The following is a 27,126-nucleotide window of genomic DNA, read 5'->3' on the forward strand; positions in this document are numbered from 1 at the left end:
CGGTGACTACTATATGGTTGTTTCAATACATCTGGTTTACTCATTTATTTCCGGGAAGGAGAACTGTCAACTATACTTGACTGGAAGTGAATGTGACTCTTGTCCACGGTGGTGTTGTTGATTCTGGAATGAATATGGGCTGATCTTATTGAAACCCATAAGATCCCAAGGGCATGACCGGGTAGGCGTTGAGATTCCACACATGGGAGAGGAGCGCACAAGGAGCAACAGGTTTGAGATAGGAGGGCAGAGGTGCTTAGGAATTTCTTCTCACATCTCACAACGTGAGAATTTCTTCTCACATCGGGCAATGAATCTCTGAAGTATGACACAAACTGCTGCAGTAGCTCAGCGGGACAGGGAGCATCTCTGGAGAGAAAGAATGGGGGACGTTTCGGGACGAGACTCTCTTCAGACCTTCTGAAGAAGGGTCTCCACCCGAAGGGTAAGGTGTGAAATCGAGACATCAAAGGGGACGAAGCTCAAGGAAAATGTAGATCATTGTTAGCTTGGTGAAGATGACAAAGATAAAAGCAGACAAAGATAAAATTGAATCAAGGGGACAGTCAGACTGGTCAGAGAACTAGAATGGGAGATGGGAAAGCCAGGTTGATGAAGGTAGAGGTGGATATTCATACTGCTGGGTTGTCTTCTTGTGTTCAGCTGCAGGGCGTCAGTGCCTTAGTGAGCATGTTGGAATATTCTTCTGTGGTTAAATGCGTGTTGGAGAAGTGCGTGCAGCTTATGGACATTGAGAGGAGCGGATTGACAGAGATTGCTGCTAAGTGATAGATCAGGTGTGCGGCGCTGGGCTCAAAGTAAAGAGGCATTTTATTCGTTAGATGGTGAGTGAATGAAAGGTGTTAGTGTTCAGAGGGCCGAGAGTGTTGTCATTTGTGAATCACTGAAAATGTAACACACAATTACAGCAGGCCATTGTGATGTGTTGGTCTTTATTGCAAGAGGATTTAAAAGGTAAAGATGCTTTGTTCCAATTATATAGGGCCCCTCGAGAGATCGCATGCGGAATAATGACTACTGTCCTGACCTCCCTGCTTCAGCAGCCATAAACATGCGATGGAGGGAGTGCAGCAAAGGTTTACCGACTGCATTCCTGGGGTAGCAGGAGAGACTAACTTGTGATGCCTTGAGTTTAGAAGAATAAGAGGTGTCCTCATTGAGAAGTACAAAATGCAGTGAGCATTAGGCCAAATTTCAAATCTGTAGTAAGCCAAACTAAAATTGGTCATAAAGCATTCTGCTTCCAACATATTTTTATTTCGAAAATAAACTTTATTCATAGAAATATGTACATGAGATCCAAAAAAACCCCACTGAGTAGCTACCTTTACATTTCATCATGTTGTTCAGTTTATACATTCAGTGTTAGACACAAAATGCTGGAGAGAAGGAATGGGTGAAGAAGGGTCTCGACCCAAAACGTCACCCATTCCTTCTCTCCAGAGATGCTGCCTGTCCCGCTGAATTACTCCAGCATTTTGTGTCTTCCTTCGATTTTAACCAGCATCTGCAATTCTTTCTTATACATTCAGTGTTATCAGTTCTATACAATTGTTACGTTAGTACCTTCTGTATACAGAACACTATTGTGACCTAAAGCAGCCCTCTTTTGTCGAGATAAAACTTGTAGTGTTTAAGAGACTTGCATACAGAGGCCAGCCCTTCAAGTTGACCTGCTCAACAATCTCGCTCCTTTTTCCTGGTCACTGCTGTATTTCTTTGTACAGTGCTCCTGATTGTATATCCCTTCAGTGCAACACATGATCACACTTTGGAGATTCCTTTGGCTGTAAGTTGGTTTGAAAAACTGTGTGGTTGTACAAAGTGCCACGTAAATCGAGTATTATTTTTTCAGGACTGAGTATTGGTTCTGCCATTGTGGTTCTTGAAGCTCATCACTGTATTCTAGTTCATTCAACATTCATAGCTTCCAGTTTGCTTCGGGTCCTTCAGGGCAAGTTATCAACTGTTCCTGTGTAGTTGTAGTCAAGGACCAGTAACCACTGAAGAACAGTCACTTTGTTATAGTGGACCATCAGAAAACATCCGTCCAGCAGTGAATTCTGCAGCATAGTGTATGATGGAGAAAGTACCGTTTCTTCTGTCTCTTTTCCCTGTGAGCTCTTGCCGAAGACCAGGGTTTAATTAAGACTTCTGGTGCTATCTGTGTGGCGTTTGCACGTTTCACCCTGTGACCCTGTGGGTTTCATCCGGGTGCTGTGATTTCCTCCCAGATCTCAAATACATGTGGATCAGTGTGATAGTTGGCCGATGTAGGCCGAAGGCAGTGGAGGTCAATTCACTGGATGGTTTCGAGAGAGAGTTAGATTTAGCTCTTGGGGCTAAAGGATTCAAGGGATCTGGGGAAAAAGCAGGAACGGGGTACTGATTTGGGATGATCATCCATGATCATACTGGATGGTGGTGCTGGCTCGAAGGCTGAATGGCCTACTCCTGCACCTATCTTTCCAAGTTTTCAATGTTTTTTAATGTAAATGGCCCCTGGTACGTAGGTGAGTGGTAAAATCTGGGAAGGATGAGAGGGGATCTTATAGAGATGTATAAAATTTAAAAAGGACTGGACAAGCTAGATGCAAGAAAAATGATCCCAATATTGGGGGAGTCCAGAACCAGGGGCCACAGTCTAAGATTAAAGGAGAGGCCATTTAAAACTGAGGCGGGAAGAAACTTTTTCACCCAGAGTTGTGAATTTGTGGAATTCTCTGCCACAGAAGGCAGCGGAGGCCAATTCACTGGATGAATTTAAAAGAGAGTTAGATAGAGCTCTGGGGGCTAGTGGAATTGGGGGATATGGGGAGAAGGCAGACACAGGTTGTGGCTGATCTGCCATGATCACAATGAATGGCAGTGCTGGCTCTCAGGGCCAAATGGCCTCCTCCTGCTCCTATTTTCTATGTTTCTAGTAGTTGGGAGTATGGGGAGAATAAAAATAATGGGATTAGCATAGGATTAATGTAAACGTGTGGTCAGACAGATGATGTGTTTCTGTCCAATGGGTGAAGGGGAGAGAGCAGGTTCTCTTGCTTCTGGTTCTATTTCAGGTGATCATAGTTGACATTGGGAATTTCTCACCTCAGCAACAATGAGAAGGCAATCCATTCAAGAAGGGTCTTGACCCAAAACGTCACCCGTTCCTTCTCTCCACAGATGCTGCTTATCATATATCATATCATATCATATATATACAGCCGGAAACAGGCCTTTTCGGCCCACCAAGTCCGTGCCGCCCAGCGATCCCCGTACATTAACACTATCCTACACCCACTAGGGACAATTTTTACATTTACCCAGCCAATTAACCTACATACCTGTACGTCTTTGGAGTGTGGGAGGAAACCGAAGATCTCGGAGAAAACCCACGCAGGTCACGGGGAGAACGTACAAACTCCTTACAGTGCAGCACCCGTAGTCAGGATCGAACCTGAGTCTCCAGCGCTGCATTCGCTGTAAAGCAGCAACTCTACCGCTGCGCTACCGTATCCTGCTGAGTTACTCCAGCATTTTGTGTCTATCCATTCCAGCAACGCCGGTTGGGGTGATAAATGTTGGTCAGTGTGACAGTATGACTTGGATGAAGGAACCAAGCATAATGTAGTCAAAATTTCCATTTTATCTTCAGATTTTTAGCATCTGGGGTATTACCTCAGCACTTCGCTTTAGCTTCAGATTTCCAGCATCTGTAGTATTATTCCATTTCCTGTTTTAGCTTCAGATTTTCACCATATGCGCTATTACCCCAGCATTTTTGTTTTCAATGCGGATTTTCAGCATCTGCATTATTCCCTCGGCATTTTTTAATTGCTTTGTGTTCAGATTTTCACCTGCGGTATCACGCCAGTATTTTCTGTTTAAGCTTCAGATTTTCAGCATCTGCGGTATTAGCCGTCATTGCCTGCTTTCACGTCAGATTTTCAGCATCTGCGGTATTACCCCGACGTTATTGTTTCAGCTTGACATTTTCAGCATCTGCAGTATTATCCAGCATTTTCTGCCCTGGTTGACACTTTTCATCCTTGCTGTTTAGCTTCTCCTGCACCTCCTCAACCTAATCACCACCAGCAGCCTGTAACAACAAAGTTCCCTGTTCTGTCCCCAGGCCAAGCCCCCATAATCCCCTCGTTTGAAGAAAAACTGGAGATAAAAATAAAGAAGACCAACAGATCCGTGAAAAGCTGCAGGCTCCCAGAGGAGTTAAGCTCCAATCTAATCATTTCTAATGAAAGCTCTATCAATTGGCAAGGCACATGTGAAAAGGTTTATATTGTTATTCATTGAGCTAATTTTGGATGCAGATATGATGGGTATGCTGTCAGTGTAGTGTAGCTGCTCACAGCAGTGGGAAAGTCATTTGATATAACGTTAATGATGCGTTGCTAATACAGTCAATCAGTTCAGAGTTACCTTACACTACAAATAGTTTGTGCTGTGCTTAATGCTCTAAAATGTGTTCGGTTTTATACAGAATAAATGACCTTATAGAGCAGAAAGCTTGAGCAAATTCACATGTTTCGACTGGGAAAGGCAGGTGGGATTGTGAATCGGGTCGTGGTTGATGCAGTGGGGATCAGGGGACTTCCTGTGTGTTCCCTCTTCACGGTGTCAGGGCAGTGGGACTGGGCGGCCTACGCTCATGGAGTGTGACCCTCCCAACTGTTGGTGCCTCGCTGAGGGTGATATGGCCAAGAAATCATGCTTTCAAAATGCCCTGAAAATGGGACAGTGTACAGATTGCACTGGGTTTATGTGTTTCGTGGTCCTGGATGCTCACGCATTGTCACAGATTCAACAAGGAATCTGGCTCCGGCTCCAGCTCACTGAGCTCCCACCAACCAACAGCCACCCATTTACACTAATCCTACATTAATCGCGGATGGTTCTCCCCACATTCCCATCAACACCCCTTCAGATTCTACCACTCACCACACACAAGGGGCAAGTTACCGTGGCCAATTAACCCATCAATTGGCAAGTGGGAGGAAACTGGAGCAGTTATGGGAGAATGTGGATGCTCCACACAGACGGCATCTGAGGGCAGGACTGAACCTGGGTCTCTGGCGTTTTGTGGCAGCAGCATTTCAAGCTGTGCCGCCATGCCTCTGACAAAGAACTTTGTGCCCATAAATGTCAACCTTGCTCTCTGCCCCACTGGGGAGAAATACACTCTATTATGCAGTCTGCAGATGTGCTGGAGGCAGAATCCACTATGGCCTTCAAGAGGGTATTGGATAAATATATGCTCGGGACAAATGTGGAGTATGAGATAGTGCCGCTGGGTAGAGCTAGACAGTTTCTCTGGTAGAGAGCTGGAAAGGACATGATGGGCCGAATAGCCTCATTCAGTGCTGTAGCCGTTCCACAATGCACTTTATGATCTCTGGCAGACGTTGCCTTCTATCTTCACGGGACAGAATGAAATGGCAGCCAATACATATGAGAGCTCCTTTTACACTGGAATGAATTGTATTTTGCACCGTGACTGAAGGTGGATGTGGGTCGGCAGGAATGAGGAGGTGGGAGATTGAGGAGAGGTTTCAGTGACACAAAGAGAAAATGAGAAAGGGTATCGACTTTTGATCCTGCTCCACCATTTCTCAAAATGCAGGCTGATCTTCCACCCCGGCACTACTGTTCCCTCAACAAGCCCCCCACCTGCATGAAGACATGTATCTACACGTCGGTCTTGAACTGACCACCCCTTCCTTGTCTCTGACCGCTGGTTCTCTTGACCTGGGGAAACATTCTCCCTGCAGCCTTTTGTCAAGCTTGGTGAAAACACTGTGTTTCAGTGAGATCATCTCTCATTTAGCTGATCTCTTGAAAATGCAGACTTTGTTTATACAATCTTAGGCTTGTTGTATTGATAGAATTATCCCAGAATTAACTGCTATCCTTCCTGTAATACAGAATGATATGGGACTCATTTTTCTTCCACCTCTCTCGCTCTTTCATTCTTTCCTTTTGCTCCCCGTTCTTCATCTCGAGTTATCGTAGACTGAAAGCTCATCATCCTCGTCAGTGGGCGAACTTCTGCTTCATCCCTCTTTACCTGTTTATTCAGCGCCGTATGACTTGCTGATCATACTTGCTGTGTGTGTTCTACGGCTGATTGATAATGACATAAAATAGATGAGCCCGGAGCCCCTCTGTGTGCTCCAGTTCACCTGCTATCACCGTTAATCCGTCGGTGCTGGCAAGCAAAATACTCTTGAGACAGAAGACAAAGTGAACCAGAGATACCCAAGGAAGTGCGGCCAGGGAGTATGTGCAATGATAAATCATCTTAGCAGGGCAGCTTTGGTCAGTAAAGGCATCCTGCACACCAGCTGAAAATAGGTTCACAAGAGACACGAGACTGCTGGCGCTGGGAATTTAGAGCATAAAACAAGCTTCTGGAGGAACTCCGTGTCAGGCCGCATTTGTGGAGGGAAATGGACAAGCTATGTTTCAGGTCCTTTTTGAGTGTAAAGAAATGTCCCAACTCAACCCATCGCCTGTTCATTTCCCTCCGCAGATGCTGCCCGACCCACTGAGTTCCTCCAGCAGTTTGCCTTTTGCTGAGAACGGGTTCACTATTTTCTTTGTGAAAGTGCCGTGAATTCAAATAAAGCCACGTGCATCTCTTTAGATAGGCGTTGTTTGCTTTAAGGGTGAAGTGTTAAGCGGGTCTGAACATGATGTCCCAGTGTCCTGCCAGCAAGTCTAGGTTTTATTGTTACAGTCTGTAATCATGGTGACTGATACAGCCAGGGATTCTACACCTTTAATACAAAACCACCTGCTCTGGCCTGGTCAATGGTAGGGCGAGCAGAGAAGAGAGTACAGACGACTGCTTCTAGTTCTTAAGAGTCATACATAGAATCACACAGCATGGAAACAGGCCCTTCGGCCCAACTTGCCTATGCCGAACAACATGCCTTATCTACACTAGTCCCACCTGCCTGAGTCTAAACCTGTCCTATCCATGTACCTGGCTAAATGTTTCTGAAGCGTTGCGATAGTACCTGCCTCAACTATCTCCTCTGGCAGCTCGTTCCATACATTCACCACCCTTTGTGTAAAAAAATGACCCCAGGTTCCCATTAAATCTTTCCCCTCTCATCTTAAACCTATGTCCTCTGGCTCTCGATTCCCCATTATGGTTAAAACAAACTAGGCTATGGCTAAAGAAGGGATTCGGCCCGAAACGTCACACATTCCTTCTCTCCAGAGATGCTGCCTGACCCGCTGAGTTACTCCAGCATTTTGTGTCTACCTATGTGGGGAGATTTTCACTAATCTGTTTATGCCTTCACTGTGTGGCTAGGATGGTAAATACGGTGGGGGCGCAGTGGTCAGGGTTCAAATATGGCCTCCACTGCTCTCTGCATGGAGTTTGTTCATTCCCCCTGTGACCATTGTAGGTTTCCTCCAGGAACTCCATCTTACTCGCAATCTCAAAAATGTGCAGGATGGTAGATTAATTGACACTGTGAATTGCCCCTGGTGTGTGGCTCAATGGTAGAATCTGATGGAGTTGATGGGAAACCCAAATGGCTATAACATGGGGGAGGGAAAGACACAAAGTACTGAAGTAACTCAGTGAATCAGGCACAATCTCTGGAGAACATGCAAAGGTGACGGACGGGACATTTCTTCAGACTAATTGGAGGCGGGGGATTAGGGGAGAACGCTGGAAGAGAGGAAGGGCCGGACAAAGCCTGGCAGGTAATAGGTTGAGACAGGGAAGGGGGAGGAGGTTGATAGGCAGATGATGAACAAAGACCAGAGATGAAAAGATAGAAGCTGTGAGCCAAAAGGATTGAAGTTGCAAATTGTGAAGCGAGAAGAAGGAATGTCAGTGGAAGGGGAGGGTAGAAATCGGTGCGAGTCCAGATGGGTTACACGAGGAGGAGAAAGGGGCAGTGGGAAGAACAGGGCGGTGTGGGGGAAGAAGTGAGGGGGGTGGGGTTAATATAATGAGGGGATGCCTGTACCTGAAAACAAAATGCCAGCTGTGACATGACAATACATGCTAAACAGCAAGAGCACCAAACAATGTACACACCTAAGTAATCTCATGTGCAAGGGATCAGACCAAAGCATTGCTGTCCTGCCCCATCTCACGTGACCCTTGGTGGGAAATTGCTCAACTAACAGAAGGAGGATCCCCATGGACATCCTCATCCCTAACAATGGTGGGGACCAGCACATGAAAATCAGAGTTAAGGTTCACAGCTACACAGGCAGTGTTGGGTGGATAATCCATCAGAGCTTCACCACAAGATCTCACCACAACTTCAGCTGTGGGCAGTGACTGGTTAGGGTGGACTTGTTTTCCCTGGAGTGAAGGAGGCTGAGGGGGTGACCAGACGTACAGGTATGTAGGTTAATTGGCTGGGTAAATGTAAAAATTGTCCCTAGTGGGTGTAGGATAGTGTTAATGTACGGGGATCGCACGGACTTGGTGGGCCGAAAAGGCCTGTTTCCAGCTGTATATATATGATATGATGATATGATATGATAAGATTATGGGAGGCATAGATGCAATAGTCAGAATCTATTGCACACCACTGTACCACTTCAACATGGCCACTCACCCACATCTTCCCAAAGGCCATTGAGGATGTGTATTATATGCTGGTTTGTCAGTGATGTTGAGATTCCAAAAATTGTAGGAAAAAACATAGGATCTGAAGTTGACCATTCAGATTTTTGAGTTTGTTCCATTGTTCAATTAGATCTGGCGGGTTCTGTATCTTAAGTCCATTTGTGCAATGTCAGGTGGAACCCTTAATAATCAAAAAATTATCAGTTATCAATTAGTTGTTGCATTAACATGCGAAATAGCACGTAGAATCATAAAATGGTAACATTACAGGAAGCTGCTTGGCACAGTCCCAGCCATCTCTTCACTAAATCACAAGAGTTGGTCCTTCTACAACCTTGCAATGTTTTTCTTTCAAGCACTGATTCAGTTCTCTCTTTAAATCTACGGTTGAACCTACGATTGAATCTCGCTGTGCTGCTCTGTCAAGCATGGCATTCCAGACTCTAACCACTCACCGTGTAAGGAAATCTTCCTTTGTGTTATATTTCATTCTCTTGCAAGCCAGCATTGATCTTTGTCCTGTCTCTTCGAGCCTCCACCATTGGGGCCATTCACTCTGTGCTATCCCTCATTATGTTCACCAGTTTTACTCGATCTCTTCCCAGCCCTCCCTTTCTCTGAGGACAGCCAACCCCATCTTCTGCAGCCTTTCCTCAGAATCAAACCCTTCATCCCACAATCCATCCCAATAAATCTACCTGTATCTTCTCTGGGATCCTCAAATCCCTCCCAAGGAGAGTGACCAGAATTGTGAGCAGTTTAGTTGGGTTTAATTTAGTTTTGTCACAGTATGTCCTGTTCTGACCTGCCAGCCACGCCCACCACGTTAAAATCTATCTCCCTCCACCAAACATCGGGAAGAAGTTATCGTTGTGTGAATAGCTTCTTCCAACAACCATACGACATAACACTAACCTCAACTGTGAACTTCAATGGACTGTCTTTGGTTGCACGAAGGACTATGGTTGTCTTTCCACTAGTATTGTGGTTATTAATTAATTGAATGTTTTTGTTTATCATATGTTATCTGTATGTATTGCATTTGCAGGCCTGTTGTCAGTACACATGGCAATTAAACACTCTTGACTCTTGAAATACTTCTAATGATCCAGCCTCCACTATTCTCTGAGGCAGGGATTCACCACTCCCTGTGAGAAGATATGTCGACACTCCTAGGCCTTAAATGACCAGCTACAAATCTGCTCTGCCTGAATTTAATAGGATGCGACGGATGACTTCACCCGAGAGGGGCAGAACTAGACACTAGATCCTCTCCTCACCATTCATTCACTTTCAAACGTTCTTCCACGGGATCTTTCTGTAAGGAAGAATTTGGTATTTTGTCAGCATTTTCAACAAAATAAAGTCCGTGAAGTTTCCTCAATATTATTGTCATTGCCACGGTGCAAGAATTTTGTGACCTTACTTACACACAGAAAGATTCAACTCGCTATAATTTAGTGGATGGTGGTAAAGATTGAGTTTTGGCAGAACACCAGGAAATGATTCTGTTCCTCCACCATAGCATGGGTAGGCGAACCTTCAAGTGGAGCAGACCACGTTATAATCCTCCCAGTGACAACTGCCTGATAGCTGGGCTGCTTCATTACTCACCTCTGAAGCTGCCATCGTCACTGGCCAAGGGAGGGGACACTGAAGTCTCTGGTCAGTCATGGCCACTTCAGATGGCCACACAATGGCACCGGGGAGTGGGAGGGATCGTAATCATGTGTTGACGTTCCGCTGACTGGTTATCGCGCAACAATTCACTGTGCCTCAGTACACGTGACAATAAGCCAAACTAAACTTAACCTCCTATATCCCAAGGACATGCAGTAGGTTAATTGGCCCCAGTAAGTTGCTCCCCGATGCGTGGGAGGGAGTGGTTGTTGATGGGAATATTGGGAGAATGAAATGGGATGAGTATACAATGGGTGTTTGATAGTCAGCACAGACTCACTGGGTCTGTTTCCATGTCATATGACTCTGATTCCTGACTAGGGTGAATGCTGGCTTTATCTGCCACCAGTACTCGTTTCTACTGCAGAGTATAATCAAGCAGAAGCCAAATCCTTGTTGGAACCAATTCCATCAGTTTCCCAATGAGCATGTTGGTTGGAAACCAATTTCTTAATTTCAAATCTGAAAACCTCTTCTTCTGTTGATTATGCAAATGAAGCCATTAGTTCCTTATCAAGTGAGAGATTTGGGTGCAGAGGTGAAGAGCTGGAAGGGTCTGAAGAAGGGTCTCAACCCGAAATGTCACCCATTCCTTCTCTCCAAGATGCTGCCTGACCTGCTGAGTTACTCCAGCATTTTGTGAGTAGCTGGAAAGGCCTGGTGTATTTTAGCAAATATGTGTACAAATGGAAAATACGAGTGAGTGTGATCTGGTGCCCATTCCATTTGAATATCCATATGCCATCTGCATCAGATGGAAACTTTCCAAATGTACTTGGGGAAATGAACTTACCAGAGACCGGGAGTGGAGAGAAGAAGACTGATGTTGATGACGCAGTTGCAGAAATACTTTTACAGTCCATTGAGCGCCTGGAATGAAACAGAACATTAGAAACAGCTCATGAATCTCAGTTTAAGGGAGGTGTGAGAGGCGGCCTTGGGAATTCTAGATCTGTTAACCTGGAAAGATATCATCGTCTGTTCCTTGGCAAGCGATCCAAGCTCATTTAACAAAATATAAAGAGTTACTTCCAAGCCAACCCATGCTGATGGTACAGCAAGGAACTGCAGATGCTGGTTTATACTGAAGATAAAGTGCTGGAGTAACTCAGCGGGTCAGGCAGTATCTCTGGAGAAAAAGGATGGGTGACGTTTAGTTTCCTGACCCGATCATATTCCCCATCCTTTTTCACCAGAGATGCTGCCTGACCCGCTGGGTTACTCCAGCACTTTGCGTCTTTCTTCCATGCTGATGGCGGATAGGTCACACATAAAGCATACTGGAAATCTGTGTCAATTAGGCAGATCCGATCCGACATGTTCTTGGTGATGTCAGAAGATGACCTGCAAACATTCTTCATATATGGACACAAACTCCATTAGTAAAAAATAGATTACTGCCCTTTGCTTGGAATAATCAAATATTACAAGTCTGGGAACAGAAGGGTATTAAACATATAGGAGATTGCTACGAAGGAAATAATTTTTTTACATTTTCTCAATTGAGAAACAAATGAATAGTATTTTTTTCTATTATCAATTACAATCTTTTTTAAGGGAAAAGTTAGGTAATTCAATGTTTTTATTTCAAATTAAAGGAATTGAATTCCTGATTCAGGGCAAGGGAACTAAAAAATTTATATCTTCAATGTATAAATTGTTACAAAAATCTAGTCCAAAGACAGGAATTCAAAAATCAAGACAAAGATGGGAAACAGATCTGAATATTAGCATTGATGAACCAAGTTGGGAAAGATTATGTTTAGAAAGTATGAAAAATACTATTAATGTGAGATATAGTTTAGTACAATATAATTTTTTACATCAATTATATTTAACTCCGGAAAAATTAAACAATTTAAATCCAAATTTACCTGAAATTTGTTTTAGATGCAACCAGGATGTGGGTACTTTTTTGCACTCCACATGGGCATGTCCGAAGGTAACTCCTTTTTGGAAAGACCTAAAAAACTTTTTGGAGCAATTGATGAATAAGACCATACCATTGGATTCAAGGTTGTTTTTATTGGGAGATACTAAAGGAATACTACCAAGATTAATTTTAGATAAATATCAGGAAAGATTTCTCAAAATAGCAATAGCAAAAAAATGTGTGGCGGTCACTTGGAAAGATCACAATGAAATAAGAATGGCAAGATGGTATGCAGAAATGCGTAGTTGTATCCCATTAGAAAAAGCTACTTATAATCTGAGAAATAAATATGATTTATTTTTGAAACTTTGGAACCCATTCACTTTAAAACTAGGATTAAGAATTGGAAATATTTAATATTTAATTTTAGGATTGTTTTGATACCCCTAAAAAGAATTTATTAAGAAATTAGCCGGAAGTGTTTCCTTCTTGTCTCCAGGTTTCCTTCTTTCTTCTTTCTTTCTTTCTTTCCTTTTTTAAATTATTTTTTTAATCTTTCCTCTTCTCCTTTTTCCTTTTTTTTCTAACTGGGGGGTGGGGGGGAGGGGGGTTGTGGGTGGGGAGATAATACAGAACAATACAAGTATAATCGAATTTAAAATGTATAATCGAATTATAATGTAGGTACCATCGCGTACTATGAGTTCATACATGTATGTGTTTTGTTAAAATTTAAATAAAATTAATTAAGAATGTCAACAAAAAAAACAAAAAAAAAATATGGACACAAACAGCTGGAGTAACTCAGCAGGTCAGACAGCATCTCTGGGGAAAAGGAATACGTGACCTTTCAGGTCGAGACCCTTCTTGGTCTCGACCCGCAACGTCATCTGTTTCTTTTCCTTTTTCTTTTCTCTAGAGATGTTGTCTGACCCGCTGAGTTACTCCAGCTTTTTGTGTCCATATATGAAGAATGTTTGCAGGATGGATGACATCACCAAGAATATGTCGGATCTGCCTAATTGACACAGATTTCCAGTATGTTTTTGGTGTGACCTATCCACCACCAACATGGAATGCTGTCTGGCCCGTTGGAATTTTCTACGCAGTTCTGGTTGTCATGTTGTGGAAGGAATGTGATTAAGCTAGAGCGGGTGCAGAAAAGATTCACAAAACTATTGCCAGGACTAGAGGGCTTGAGCTGTGAGGAGAGACTGGATAGACTAGGTCTGCTTTGTTGAAGGGACGGAGTCTGTGGGGTGACCTTATCAAGGTTTATAAAATTGTGATGGGTATATCGATAGGACTGATTGTCGCAGTCTTTCTTGCAAGATAGGGAAGTCTAGAACTGGAGGTAGACTACCTCAGCGGGACAGGCAGCGTCTCTGGATAGAACTCAAGGGCTTAATTTTAAAGTGAGAGGTGAACTGGGAAAGGGGACGTGAGGAGCAAGTTGGAATGAACTGCCAGAAGAGGTGGTAGAGACAGGTATGATTATATTTTAAAAGCATTTGGACAGGTACATGGATATGAAAGGTTTAGGGGGTATGGGCTAAGTGCGATGTGCAGTGCCTATTCTCTGTAATTTCATTCATTTCTGGACATTTGAGTTGGCGAGCCAGGCCATGAAGCAGCCAGTCAGTATGCACTCTACCGTACACCTGTAGACGTTCAATAAAGTATTCATTGACAAAACCTGGCTACTTCAGAGTTGTTGGAGTACAGAGGAATTGGTTAACGACAGCTTCTTTTCACAAACCAATCCACCCTGACAGCTCCGGTCCCCTCATCTGACGTCAACCACTGCTCCTCTCCACACCTCCCTCCAAGATATTACGTTCCCTTATCGCCCTGCAGTGGAGGCTCCTGTCTTCAGCTGGTACTTGACATCTGAGTGGCCACACAATACCACTCACCAAAGCTTCCCCGCTTTTCCCTCCTGATCTCCGACCCTTCCACCCTCTCCTTCCCAAGCGAAGCATCGGCTGATATATGACGAGCCCACTTTACAGAGATTGTATCTGGATCTGTTCAACATCAGGAGCGAGGTGATGAGCTCCACATGATAAACTGCTTTGTGTTGGACACCATTGTTTTTCAAAGTGAGATATCGTGAACCAACGCAGGCAGAATCGATCTTGAGCAGTGTGAGCATGAGTTGGGTATCCCGATGATATGATACAATTGAACGAGGTTTTTTCAGAGTTTTAGTATTGTTAAGGAAATGTAGTTTTCATTTAAAATTATATCCCATTCACCTTCTGTTTTACACGTCGGGCTGCGGTATTTTTACACGTCAGGCTGCGGTATTGCACCTTCTGTTTTACACGTCGGGCCGCGGTATCTTTGCAGCAATAAAAGGAAGGGGGCCGCAAATGGAGATGCGACACAGATCACTTGTGATTCGATTGGTGGGATAGGCTCGAAGGGCTGAATGGCCTCCACCTTTCATATGTCCGCCCGGAATTTGGGGTGGGGTTGGGGTCAATGCTTTGATCTCAAATGCTCTTCTTCTTTCGTCTTCTTTCGTATGTCAACTACAACAATCAAAAGTGGCAATTGGTGCTTCAGAGTACCGTAGTTGATGCTTTGCTGCAAATGTTGCCCGTTCCGTAGAACTGCCCAGGGTGGACGAGGAGGACGTAAAGCAGCTCCCACCCCTCAAATGCTCTGAGGAGCATGGAGCAGTTGGTTGACAAGTTCCCACGCTCGTGGTTAATGTGATGTGGGCTGCATTGTACATTCCCAGCAGATAAAGGTAGTGGGGACGGCAGTGTTTCGAGATGGCAGACCCCCCTTGAGCAAATATTGATGGGCTGTGACTGCAGCAGTGCCCATGTGTCCAGCATGGATTTTACTGGAAGTATTATGAGGGGAAAAAAGCAAAATAATTTTTAAATAGGTAAACATACAAGCGAGGTGCATTTGTGGTGGTCCGTCTGGTAGATTCAGGGTATGCTGGTGTTCTTTTTCCAAATTTCCTTTTAACATAGGAGCTCATTCATCCCATTAAGTCTATGCCGGCTCACAGAGCAATCCTATTCCCCCATTAACTTCACCTCTAACTATTCTCCCAACTTGCCCGTCGATTCCTCCCCAGATTCCACCATCCATCTGCACACTTGGGGGCAATTCGCAGCAAATCTGCCAAGGCACAAGTGTTTGGGATGTGGGTGGAAGTCAGAACACCCATGTCTGTAGGAGGGTCTCGACATGAAATGTCACCCATTCCTTCTCTCCGGAGATGATGCCTGTCCTGCTGAGTTACTCCAGCATTTTGTGTCAATTGTCAGAGCGCCCAGGGACAAGCTGCACGGTCACCGGGAGAACATGCAAACTCCGTACAAGCAGCCCCCGAGATCAGGATGGAATCCAGGTTGCTGGAGCTTGGAGGAAGCGGCTCTACCAGCTGCCCCAGGTTGGACCTTAACTGCAGAAGATATTCCTGTCAGCCATGGGGTTCTGGAGCTGCCCTCTCCTACTCCCTGGAGATCTCTAACCCTCACTGTTTGCCTCCTAGCCACCAAGAGTCACGAGATGTGCACTGTCATCCAGCTAACTTGCATCGGGATAAATAATAACTGACTGTCACGGAATCATTAGAACTATTTAAGATGCCGCCAGCACTCGCTTAGCTCCTACTAAATGGTTTCTTTTCTCTCTGCAGAAGTGGCTATGACTTTGACTACGACTATTACAGAGATGGATTCTATGACAGGTATGTTTCCTCTGTGTCATTTGAACCCGTTGCCCATTTGCCATCACTAGGTCTTCCTGTAATATTTTTTTTATTATTACGTGACAGCAACAATTACTTCAACCACTTCACAGCTCGCGTAAGGTCTGACCTTTCTCAGAGCTATTGAAAAGCTCATCCCATCCCAAAAGGCAGACTTTTATTTCTCTTTCCCTCCCTCCCTCCCTCCCTCTCTAAGAGTTGGGACGTCATGTTACAGTTATACAAAGTATTGGTTAAACCGTACTTGGAGTATTGTGTGCAGATCTAGTTGCCACGCTCTGGAAAGGTTGTGATTGAGCTAGAGAAGATGCAGAAGAGTTTCACAAGGACGTTGCTGGAGGGCCTGAGATATAAGGAGAGGTTGGATAGGTTTGAACTGTTTTCCCTGGAGCAAAGGAGTCTGAAGATTGATCTTATAGAAGTTTATAACATCTATGTGTAGGGACGTAGATACGGTATTTTGTCCCAGTGTAGGGGAGTCAAAAATGAGAGAGCAGACATTTAAGATGTGATGGGAAGTATTTAAAGAGGACCTGAGGTGAACGATTTTCATACAATGGATGGTGGGTATATGGAACAAGCTGCCAGAATAAGCTGTAAAGCCGACTACAATTACAATGTTCAAAATATATTTGGACAGGTACATGAACAAGAAATGTTTTGAGTGATATTGGCCAAATACAGCCAAAAGGGATGAGCTTGGGTAAGAACCTTGGTCAGCATGGTCAAGTTCTTTACATGCTGCATATCTCTATGATTCCAGAGGGAGATGATCAAAGGTAGTTGGAAAAGATGACCACATGGTGGAACACTGAGATGCAGAGCACAACAGCTGCTGGAAGCCTGAAATAAAATAAAGTGCTGGGAATACCCAGCAGGACGGGCAGCATCTGTGGGGAGAGAGAATTACTGTATTTTTCTTTCAAAATGTGCACATCACCTCACAATGAAAGAGGTCTCTAAAGTTTAAGTAAATGAGCATTGCCACCGAACATGTTGGGAGGGGTGACTCAAAGAAAGATATTAGGATGATCTGAGGAGTGAGAGGTGGAAATGTTCAAACCAAGAATTGCAGTATTGGTTATCCCATGTAGAAGCTCTTTAGAGGAAGAGGGCAAATGTAATGTGTTAGAGGTCAGAATCGGAAAAGCACAGAAAACTGGGAGAGTCCTGTGGTTGGTGATGGGGAAGGGCCTCAGAAGATTTTTTTTTTAAGTGGCAACAAGAATCTTAAATTTAAAATGTGTCTGACCGTGCCTCAAAGTAAGTCAGCAGCATTGGGTAATTAAATAAAGATGCACAATGGAGTGTTAAGTGTTCGAGGCAGCAATGGAATAAAGGCTGCTCGTTATTCAGGCTCTTCAATCTTTGCAGTTTGGGAAGGAATGGAATTCTGAAATTTGGTTTGTGTTGTGGAGAATGAGGCAACAACAAATGGCTCCCTTCATGACCAAAAGTATCTCAGTTTACTTCACAAAAATGTGGAGAAAATGTGGAGAAAACCCAAGCCTAGTCTACGACAGTAAGATTGGACGATTAGATGAGTTTCAAGCAAGGAGGTGACGTAGAGAGGTCCGTGATGGAAATTTCAAAGACTGTAAGGTTAATGGGATGGCGGAGTGAGGGAGGATGAAGAGGAACAAAGCTTGGGGGAAATGAACAATGAGCAGCCACTGAAAGCCTGAGAGAATAAGCCAATGTTTTAAAAATGTGCCAAAATTGATATTGTGGATGACAGGTCCAATGTAATTCAGCAAGGCTGTTTGTGATGGACAGGCAGGTCTGGGAGGGGAGAACAGGCTGCCTATTTTTAAAAACCTGCGATAAATTGAACAAAATTGTCCAATTAAATCTGGAGGTAACCATTCCATTGGGCGCTCGTGTTTAGCAGAGCTTTTTATATCAGGGCACGGAGGAAGAAACCATGGGCATGCTACCTGTGGTTTTCCTTCTATTAGCCACCAGCTTCGTTTATGATCTCTGTATATTACAACAATTACCAGCTCCCTGTATAAATTGAGAATCCACTGAGTCATTTCTGCTGTACACCAAATGAATAAGCCCTCCTTCCAGAAGGGAATATTTGAAACAACAGTTAGTCAGAGCTAAAAATATTAGTCCAGAATTTATAATCTGAGGCAAGCAGTCTATTCAGTCCACTGACTTCTGAAAAATATTCAGACTTAATTTGTAAGGTTCCCGCAGTGGAAACTTGCTCCCAAGAGCTGACTTAACACAACCTCTCACAGCATAAAGGGAACACGTGGGGATGTAGGAGAAAGAGCAAGCCTCTTTCATCCAAAAAATGAACAGAACATTTTTGACAGCCAGCCTAGTCAGTTGTCAAATGAAATGGATGTTTCTGGGTTTTTTAAAAATATTAAAACCTGTTAAAATTCTTTAAAACTTTTGTAAAATAAATTTTAAAAACTAAAACATTTAAACAAAACTAAGCATTAAAGTGAAACAATTGCAAATAAATCTATATTTTCTGACAGCCCTTTGAGATGATTGCCTTCCACTGAAATCATTGGAGCAGAAGTCACTGTGCTTGGTAGCTTGGTCCAGGTTTACTTGGTAGTTTGGTCCAGGTTTACTTGGTAACTCGATCCAGGTTTACTTGGTAGTTAGGTCCAGGTTTTCTTGGTAGCTCGATCCAGGTTTACTTGGTAGTTTGGTCCAGGTTTACTTGGTAGCTTAGTCCAGGTTTACTTGGTAGTTTGGACCAGGTTTTCTTGGTAGCTTGGACCAGGTTTACTTGGTAGCTTGGTCCAGGTTTACTGTGGAAGTGCAGGGCAAGATGCTTGAACTGCAGCTCCCACTCTGCATTCTATGCGGAGACCACAGATGGAACATGGTTGAAAAATACTTGTAAGTAGCTGACATAAGAAAATAACTACAGATGCTGGTATAAATCGAAGGTATTTATTCACAAAGTGCTGGAGTAACTCAGCAGGTCAGGCAGCATCTCAGGAGAGAAGGAATGGGTGACATTTCAGGTCGAGACCCTTCTTCAGACTGATGTCAGGGGGGCGGGACAAAGGAAGGATATAGGTGGAGACAGGAAGACAGTGGGATATCTGGGAAGGGGGAGGGGAAGAGAGGGACAGAGGAACTATCTAAAGTTGGAGAAGTCAATGTTCATACCACTGGGCTGCAAGCTGCCCAGGCGAAATATGAGGTGCTGTTCCTCCAATTTCTGGTGGGCATCACTATGGCACTGGAGGAGGCCCATGACAGAAAGGTCAGACTGGGAATGGGAGGGGGAGTTGAAGTGCTCAGCCACCGGGAGATCAAGTTGGTTAAGGCGAACTGAGCGAAGGTGATGGGCGAAGCGATCGCCGAGCCTGCGTTTGGTTTTGCCGATGTAAATAAGTTGGCATCTGGAGCAGCGGATGCAACAGATGAGGTTGGAGGAGGTGCAGGTAAACCTCTGTCTCACCTGGAAAGACTGTTTGGGTCCTTGGATGGAGTTGAGCGGGGAGGTAAACTTCTGTACATCGGCGAAACCAAACGCAGGCTCGGTGATCGCTTCGCCCAACACCTTCGCTCAGTCCGCCTTAACCAACTTGATCTCCCGGTGGCTGAGCACTTCAACTCCCCCTCCCATTCCCAGTCTGACCTTTCTGTCATGGGCCTCCTCCAGTGCCATAGTGAGGCCCACTGAAAATTGGAGGAACAGCACCTCATATTTTGCCTGGGCAGCTTGCAGCCCAGTGGTATGAACATTGACTTCTCCAACTTTAGATAGTTCCTCTGTCCCTCTCTTCCCTCTCCCTTCCCAGATCTCCCACTGTCTTCCTGTCTCCACCTATATCCTTCCTTTGTCCCGCCCCCCCCCCGACATCAGTCTGAAGAAGGGTCTTGATCCAAAACGTCACCCATTCCTTCTCTCCTGAGATGCTGCCTGACCTGCTGAGTTACTCCAGCACTTTGTGAATAAATACCTTTGTTCTGTAAGTAGCTGACTGCGCTTTTGAGACTTCCAATTCTGCGCTGCGGAGAAAGTTTGGCTCGATGTCTCTTGCATCTCAGTCCATATTTTGTAAATGCCAGATTTCCTCACAAATCGGTAACTTTGCTGGAGTCTAAGATCTCACTAATATGCAGGCAGGAAGTCTTCTCCTTGTGGACCATGGGCCGTTGTGGCTCACTGCTGATAGCTCTCTCTCCTTTGTTAGGGACTTTGCATATGCTCCCAGTCACATTGTACTCCTGGCACTGCCTAGGTTATAGTATCTTTAAAGAACTCCAGAACCACTTGGACAACCATAGTACAACGCAGTAAAAACCAGTCAGCAAAGAACCTGCCTTGTGAATCGGCATGAGTTGGAGGCAGAGGGTGGAGGTGGGAGTTCCCTGCTGGACTTCAGTCGTGTACGGCGAAGAGGATCATTTGGTTATTATCTTTCCAAATTGGCAGAGCTGACAGCAAATCAGTCTAACATTCCAAACCTCTGGCATCAGTGAACTATGTGTATTCTCGTACACCCATCAATATATGTCCAGTCTAATTCATCCCACACATTTGTCAGCACTTATCCAATGGTGTTTTGGAACAGATATGGTATCTGTGGTGGCAGAACATGGCGGTATCTCTGAATCTCTGAACCCAGAAAATTCCTTTAGTCTTTGTTTCCTGATATGAAAGTTCAAAGTGTTTCATGAGCATCCTTGAACATATCAACAGTACAAAAATAGGCCATTTGATCTATCCCGTATTGCAAAGTTAATACTCTCTTCAGGCCTTACCTTTTAGTTCATTCTGACATCATTGCCCTCTACTCACATTTCCCTCATATAGTTAACTGGCCTTCGCTTAAATTTCTCAACCCACGATGGCGAGTTCCATATTCTCTTTTCCCTTTGAACAAAGAAGTTTCATGTATTCTATTTACGTTTTTGGTGACTATCTTACATTAAGGGCGTTTGGTTGAAAACACAATCTACGTGCCGAATCTCATTGTACAGCCCTGTCATAGGTCTCCACTCGGCCTTAAGGGTCCCATGGGTCCATCACGTGCATGGTTCCAGTAAATCGGTTTTGCACCTTCTTCATTACTTTTATATCTCTTGATAATGTGGTACAGTGGATCACAACTGTTCATGGTACTCCAAATGTGGTCCCAGCACAAAGCTTGGACACAAGCTAAAAAGAGCTTGTCGACTTTTAAAATCGATCTCTTTGGAAATACACTCTGATCCTCGGTTTGCTTTTTGGATTACCTTATTAATCTGTGTCACCTCTCAGTAATTAGTGTCTCCATGCTCCCTTTCCCACTATACCCCATTACGTTTTTAAGTGGTATACCAATTAATTTGCACATCACCTGCCATAGTTACTGTATATTTCTGAGCATTGTTAAACATCACTTCTTTTATGCTGGACGTTCAATAGATTCTATGCATTACAGTTCTCATTTCCATGTAATGATGTGGTCCATTCAATTCACGTTTTGCCACTGTGCATCCAGCTCTGTAGATCTTTAAAAGAAAAGTTATGAGGATTCTGTTCGTGAGCAACTGGTTTCAAATTGTTCAGCTCCGTATTGCCAGAAACTCACCATGATCATTTATGTAACTGACAAACCACATTAGACTTTTGCAGCAGCCTAAGGCGTTTGGTCTCGGTGTAACTACGGGTGTTGCATACGCAATTACACAGAGGTACCTGATTCAATTACCTTCCATCACAAGCAATTACACCAAGGAAGCCCTTAATTGTTTAGAACGCTGAGACCTAATAGTGCATATAATTAACTAGAACCTTCTGTAATTGAAGAAGATATGTTTTTATTTTTTTGCTTAAGTGTTTTTTTAAAATTCCTTGCTCCTGATACCTGACTGCCTCCCTGGACAGTTAAAGTACGCTCATGTTTTTACCGTTCATAGCTGCTTGCCTTGAGATGTTCAGTGGTAGATCATCTGTCCACTGGGCCTTCCTTTCCTCAAGTATACTGGCTGCAACTGTTGAGGCTCAATGGGAAGGCATTTACAAGTCCGCACCCTACCAAGGCTGATAGTATAGGAACACCCTTAATCTTCTAACCCTTCACACAGGTGATTTTATGCTATCTGATGATGGCTTCCTCTAAAATAGTAGCTAGAGCATTTGGCTCTTGCAATAGTTAGCATATTTAGAGATGCCCAGTGTATGGTTGCTCTTGTTTACAAACTACATTTAAGTCAGGAACAAACTCTGGTTAAAACTGATTCCCAGCGAATGTGATTAATGTCCCGGTTCCTGCTCAATCTCACCATATCAATTCTAACCTACCAGGTTTTGAGGTCACTGCTCCTCAGCAGTTTCTTAGGGAGAAAACGTCAACATCTAACAACCCCTTCCATGTTAGGAGAAAGATATTTCCCACATATAGTCACTTCAGGTTGATTTGGATCCTTTGTGTGTGTCTCCCACTTCCACAGGCAGCTCACCCAATAGAGGCTTGGAACGTCAGGCTGCTCGGCTCGACAAGCCTGTCCAATGAGGTGGGTTGGCTGCACTTGAATTGTCCCCTCCATTGATCAATGGTACAATTTCCAGAATATTTAGAGGATGGACACAAAATGCTGGAGCAACTCAGCAGGCCAGGCAGCATCTCTGGAGAGAAGGAATGGGTGACGTTTCGGGTCGAGACCCTTCTTTAGACTGAGAATATTTAGTTGTTGATAAAATGTCACACAGCTGGCTTGAGGACAGGAAAAGGCAAGGGCTCTATCTTTATGTTCTGTTCATTTCTTGCATCGTTGCCAAGGCCGACATTTACTGCCCATCCCTAATTGCCTGTGGAAAGTAGTGGAAAACCCTATCTTGAACCACTACACTCCTTCTGATGAAGATGGTCTCATAGAGCTGTTGGGTGGAGCGTTTGAGGGTTGAGATTCAGCAACAATGTTCAGCCAGACAGACAATGTGTTTGCTCCGTCTTTATTCAGTGTTACTGTATCGCATTGGGATTGTCAATGAAGTGGGGGAACGATGTGGCTCTCTATCCCTGGAAGGCCACAATAATCCCATGCTGACAAACTTAATTTGCGATATCCTGTCACCCCCACACTTACCAAGCTTGCTCACAGGAAGCACCTCCGTTAAAATTCTTGTATTTGTCGTTCAAAATCCTCAAAATCCTTCTTTCCTGTGCGTCTCTGTAAGTGTACTCCTTTGAGAACCCTCGGCCTCCATTTCTGGTTTCTCCGCATCTCCAGTTTCAATCACTATGTCGACAATGACTACTTTCAGCTGCCTGGTCTTGATGATGCTGTTCACCAACTAAGCTCATGGACAACAACCCAAACGTCACTCGCAATATTACTAATGATTTTAATACTCGTGCCTTTTTGGTAATATTCGTAATCTTGCTGCAAAAATAAGTGTATAAAATCATGAGAGGAATAGATCGGGTAGATGCACAGAGTCTCTTGCCCAGCGTACGTGAATCGAGGACCAGAGAACCTAGGTTTAAGGTGAAGGGGAAAAGATTTAATCGGAATCTAAGTGGTAACCTTTCCACACAAAGGGTGGTGGGTGCATGGAACAAGCTGCCAGATGAGGTAGTTGAGGCAGGGACTATCACAACATTTAAGAAACAGTTAGACAGGTACATGGATAGGACAGGTTTGGAGGGATATGGGCCAAACGTGGGCAGGTGGGACTAGTATAGCTGGGACATGTTGGCCGGTGTGCACAAGTTGACCCGAAGGGCCTGTTTCTACACTATCACTGCCCAAATACCACTAATAATGTTAATGATAATATTAGTGATATTACCTTTTCTGGTAATATTAATAATATTACCTGAAATAATAATTCTAATATTTCCAATAATATTGCTAATAATATTAGTAGTATTGCCTGTTGGAACATAGAACAGCACAGCCCAAAATGTCTTGTGATGAACATGATGCCAAAAGCAACTCTTTTCTGCCTCACATAATCCATATTCCTCTATTCCCTGCATATCCATGAGCTATCCAAAAGTCTCTTAAATGCCACTATCGTGTCTGCCTTTCTGATAATATTAGTAGTTTAGTTTAGAGATACTGCGCGGAAACAGTTCCTTCCGCCCACCGGGTCCGCGCCGACCAGCGATCCCCGCACATTAACACTATCCTACACCCACTAGGGACAATTTTTACATTTACCAAGCCAATATACCTACAAACCTGTACGTCTTTGGAGTGTGGGAGGAAACCGAAGATCTCGGGGGAAAACCCACACAGGTCACGGGGAGAACGTACAAACTCCATACAGACGGCACCCGTAGTCGGGATCGAACCCGGGTCTACGGCGCTGCATTCGCTGTAAGGCAGCAACTCTACCGCAGCGCCACTGTGCCGCCTTCCTAACAGTATTCCTTAAATAACTGGCCTAATATCGCTAATGATATTGCTAATAATATTATAACTATTGCTATTAATGGTAATATTCATAGCATTGCCTATACAACTTGCCTAATTCCACTAATTATATAGCCAATAATATTAATATCTTTAATGGTGATATAAGTGATATTGCTGATAACATTAGTAATTTTTCTAATATAATTAGCCTAATATCACTTTTAAAATTGAAGTTAATATAGCAAATAATATGAACAATATCACAACTATAATAACAATTCTAATATCCAATAATTTTGCTAATAATATTGCTAGTAATAACAGTAATATTGCCATGTTACTGGTCTGGCACAGTTGCCCAATTTGCATTTGAGTCAAATTAATTTTGATATTCATCCTTGGAACACTTTACTGCATTAAAGGTACATTTGATATGCGGTTTGCTGTTATGATTTTAAAAACTTGTTTCTTTAAGGGTCTGTTCTCGATTCACTGTACTCGGGTTACATTTGGCTGCAGTGATAATCCTGTGGCTGCCTGAATGACAGGCCAATTAACATGATGGAGAAGGTGGAAAGGGTACATTGCTGGAGAGTAGGTGCTGAAGCACAGCGTTTTCCGATTGCATTGCATCTGTACGAAAGACGTGTGCTTGGAGCAGTGAGCGTAAGATAGCCTGATTCTAAAAAATTCATTATTTCTAAGGTCACGCTTCCCTGCATAGACCCCTCAAACGGTCCGATAGATATTCAGCTTGTTTTTACTTAGTCTGGTGCAGTTCCTGGCTAAATGGAAGGCAGAGGTACAAGTTAATCACATATTATAATCAGTCAATCAAAAGCGTTTTTTTAAAACTGAGCAGATTAGAATATATCTGGGAGGCTGACAGTGGACCTTTAGCTGACAGAAGTCCTTCACTACCCCTTAAAAAAAACAGGATATACTGAAAATACTCAGCAGGTTAGGCTGTATCTGTGGAGAAAGAAGTAGAGTTAAAAGAGAGATTAAAATGGTAATGAAAAGGTAATTTTAATTTGCAGAGAAGATGGAGAGAGAGATGGAAATAATAAAGGCTATATCTGTGATGGAGGACAATTGGACAAATGGGATACAAACAAAGAAAATGTTCCCAAAGGCTGCAACGTCGTCAGATGGAAGATAAGGGGGAATTGCTGCTTTGTGGAGACACAAAGGGAATAGCACCTTCCTGAATTGTGACTTCTCCTTTACCAGAATGAACAGAGCCCTTGTCCACACCTCATTGTGTCCCACTCCATTTGACCTCACCCCCTCCTGGGCGGGACAGAGTTGCCTTGTCCTCATCTTCCACCCCTCCAGCCTCCACAAGCAGCGGATTATCCTTAGCAATTTACACCAAATCCAACATGATTCCACCACCAGGCACATGACCCTCTCTCCTCCCCCTTTCACTCCTTTCATGACTCTCTGGTTTGCTCTTCTGTCCGTGCCTGCTACTCCCCGTGATAGGGCACATTCGCCTGCACATGCAACACATCATAAGGTCATAAGGAATAGGGTAGAATGAGGCCATTTGGCCCATCAAGTTTTCTCTGCCATTCAATCATGGCTGATTTATCTCTCCCTCCTAACCCCCTATTCTCCTGCCTTCTCCCCATAACCTCTGACACCTTATGTACTAATCAAATAATCCTTGTCCTTGTCCTCATTGTCCAGACCGGCCGCATTGTCCTTTCACCTCCTCCCATCCGACTATCCAGGGACCCAGATGGTACGTCCAATTAATGCAGCGATTCACTTGAACTGCTTCCAATCCAGTCTACTGCACTTGGTATTCACAATGTACTCTACTTTGGTGAACCAAACACAGTGTGGGTGATCCTCTGAAGAGTACCTGCATTCAGGCCACAGAAGTGACCCTGAGCATCTCAATTTCTACCCCTTTAGTTCTCCATCCCACTCACACTCGGACCTCTCCATCACTGGCTTCTTGCATTATGTTGGCACTTGAGACCCAATACAACAAGCAGCATCTCATTTTTGCGCATTGCAGTCTTCCGGACTCAAAGTCAAATTCTCCAACATTAGGTAACTCACTTTTTCTGTTTGCATCAGAACTGATCATTTCTGTGATCATGTCATCCAATGGTGATTTTTGACACACAGAGCCAGATCGCACAAACAAAAACTTTGGCCCATCATGTTTTTGGCCCTGACAAGATGGCAGTGAGCCAGCTCCTTGAACCGCTGCACCCCTTCTGGTGCAGGTACAGTGCTGTAGGCGAGGGTGTCCCAGATTCATTTCCAAGTCAGGTCGGTGTGGGAGTCAGAAGATAACCTGCAGGTGTGGTCTCCTTATGTGCCCACTGCCTTCGTCCTTTTGTTTTGTGGTAGAGGCAGTAGGCATGAGACCAACATGTTGAATGTGTGATAGGTTTGAGGAGTAGCCTGGGCAAATAACTGCAGGATATTTGTAGATGTCAAGACTTAATCACTTTGCTGCCCTCTCCCATCTTTCTATTTGGGTTTGTGGGCGGGCGGGGGAAGTGGCATTGCATGGCTTGTCAGCACTTTCTTAGGAGGTTAGTCATCAGTGTGGGCAGCTGACTGCTGAGTGCAAATTCTAGACAAACCTATTTTGATCAATGGTGCCAACATTAGCCAGGACTTCTTGTGGAAATCTTGTTATACTGACACCGGATTTTATTTTACTTTCTGGCAGAGGTATTATCACAACGTTTAAGATACTATCAGAATGTTTAAAGTACTATCTCAACATTTTTTTAAAAAACCATTTGGACAGGTACATGGATAGGATGGGTTCAGAGGGATATGGGCCAAATGCAGGCAGGTGGGAGTCGTGTAGATGGAGCATGTTGGTCAGCG

The 27,126-nt window shown here is 44.0% G+C and overlaps 1 protein-coding gene across 5 annotated transcripts in view; it reads left to right on the plus strand.

The window, feature by feature from the left end:
* The window catches only part of LOC144594287 (RNA-binding Raly-like protein), a 735,788-nt gene that overhangs the window by 650,978 nt on the left and 57,684 nt on the right, over nt 1-27,126 (plus strand). For 4 of the 5 annotated variants that reach the window (XM_078400591.1, XM_078400588.1, XM_078400590.1 and 1 more), the window contains exon 6: nt 15,850-15,900. The exons of the other annotated variant lie outside the window; for it this stretch is intronic. In XM_078400591.1, coding sequence (XP_078256717.1) covers nt 15,850-15,900 — 51 coding nt within the window. The remainder of the gene's footprint in view (nt 1-15,849; nt 15,901-27,126) is intronic. 5 annotated transcript variants of the gene reach the window in all.

The sequence above is a fragment of the Rhinoraja longicauda genome, chromosome 6 (assembly GCF_053455715.1).
Source record: "Rhinoraja longicauda isolate Sanriku21f chromosome 6, sRhiLon1.1, whole genome shotgun sequence".
NCBI classification, from domain to species: Eukaryota; Metazoa; Chordata; class Chondrichthyes; order Rajiformes; family Arhynchobatidae; genus Rhinoraja; species Rhinoraja longicauda.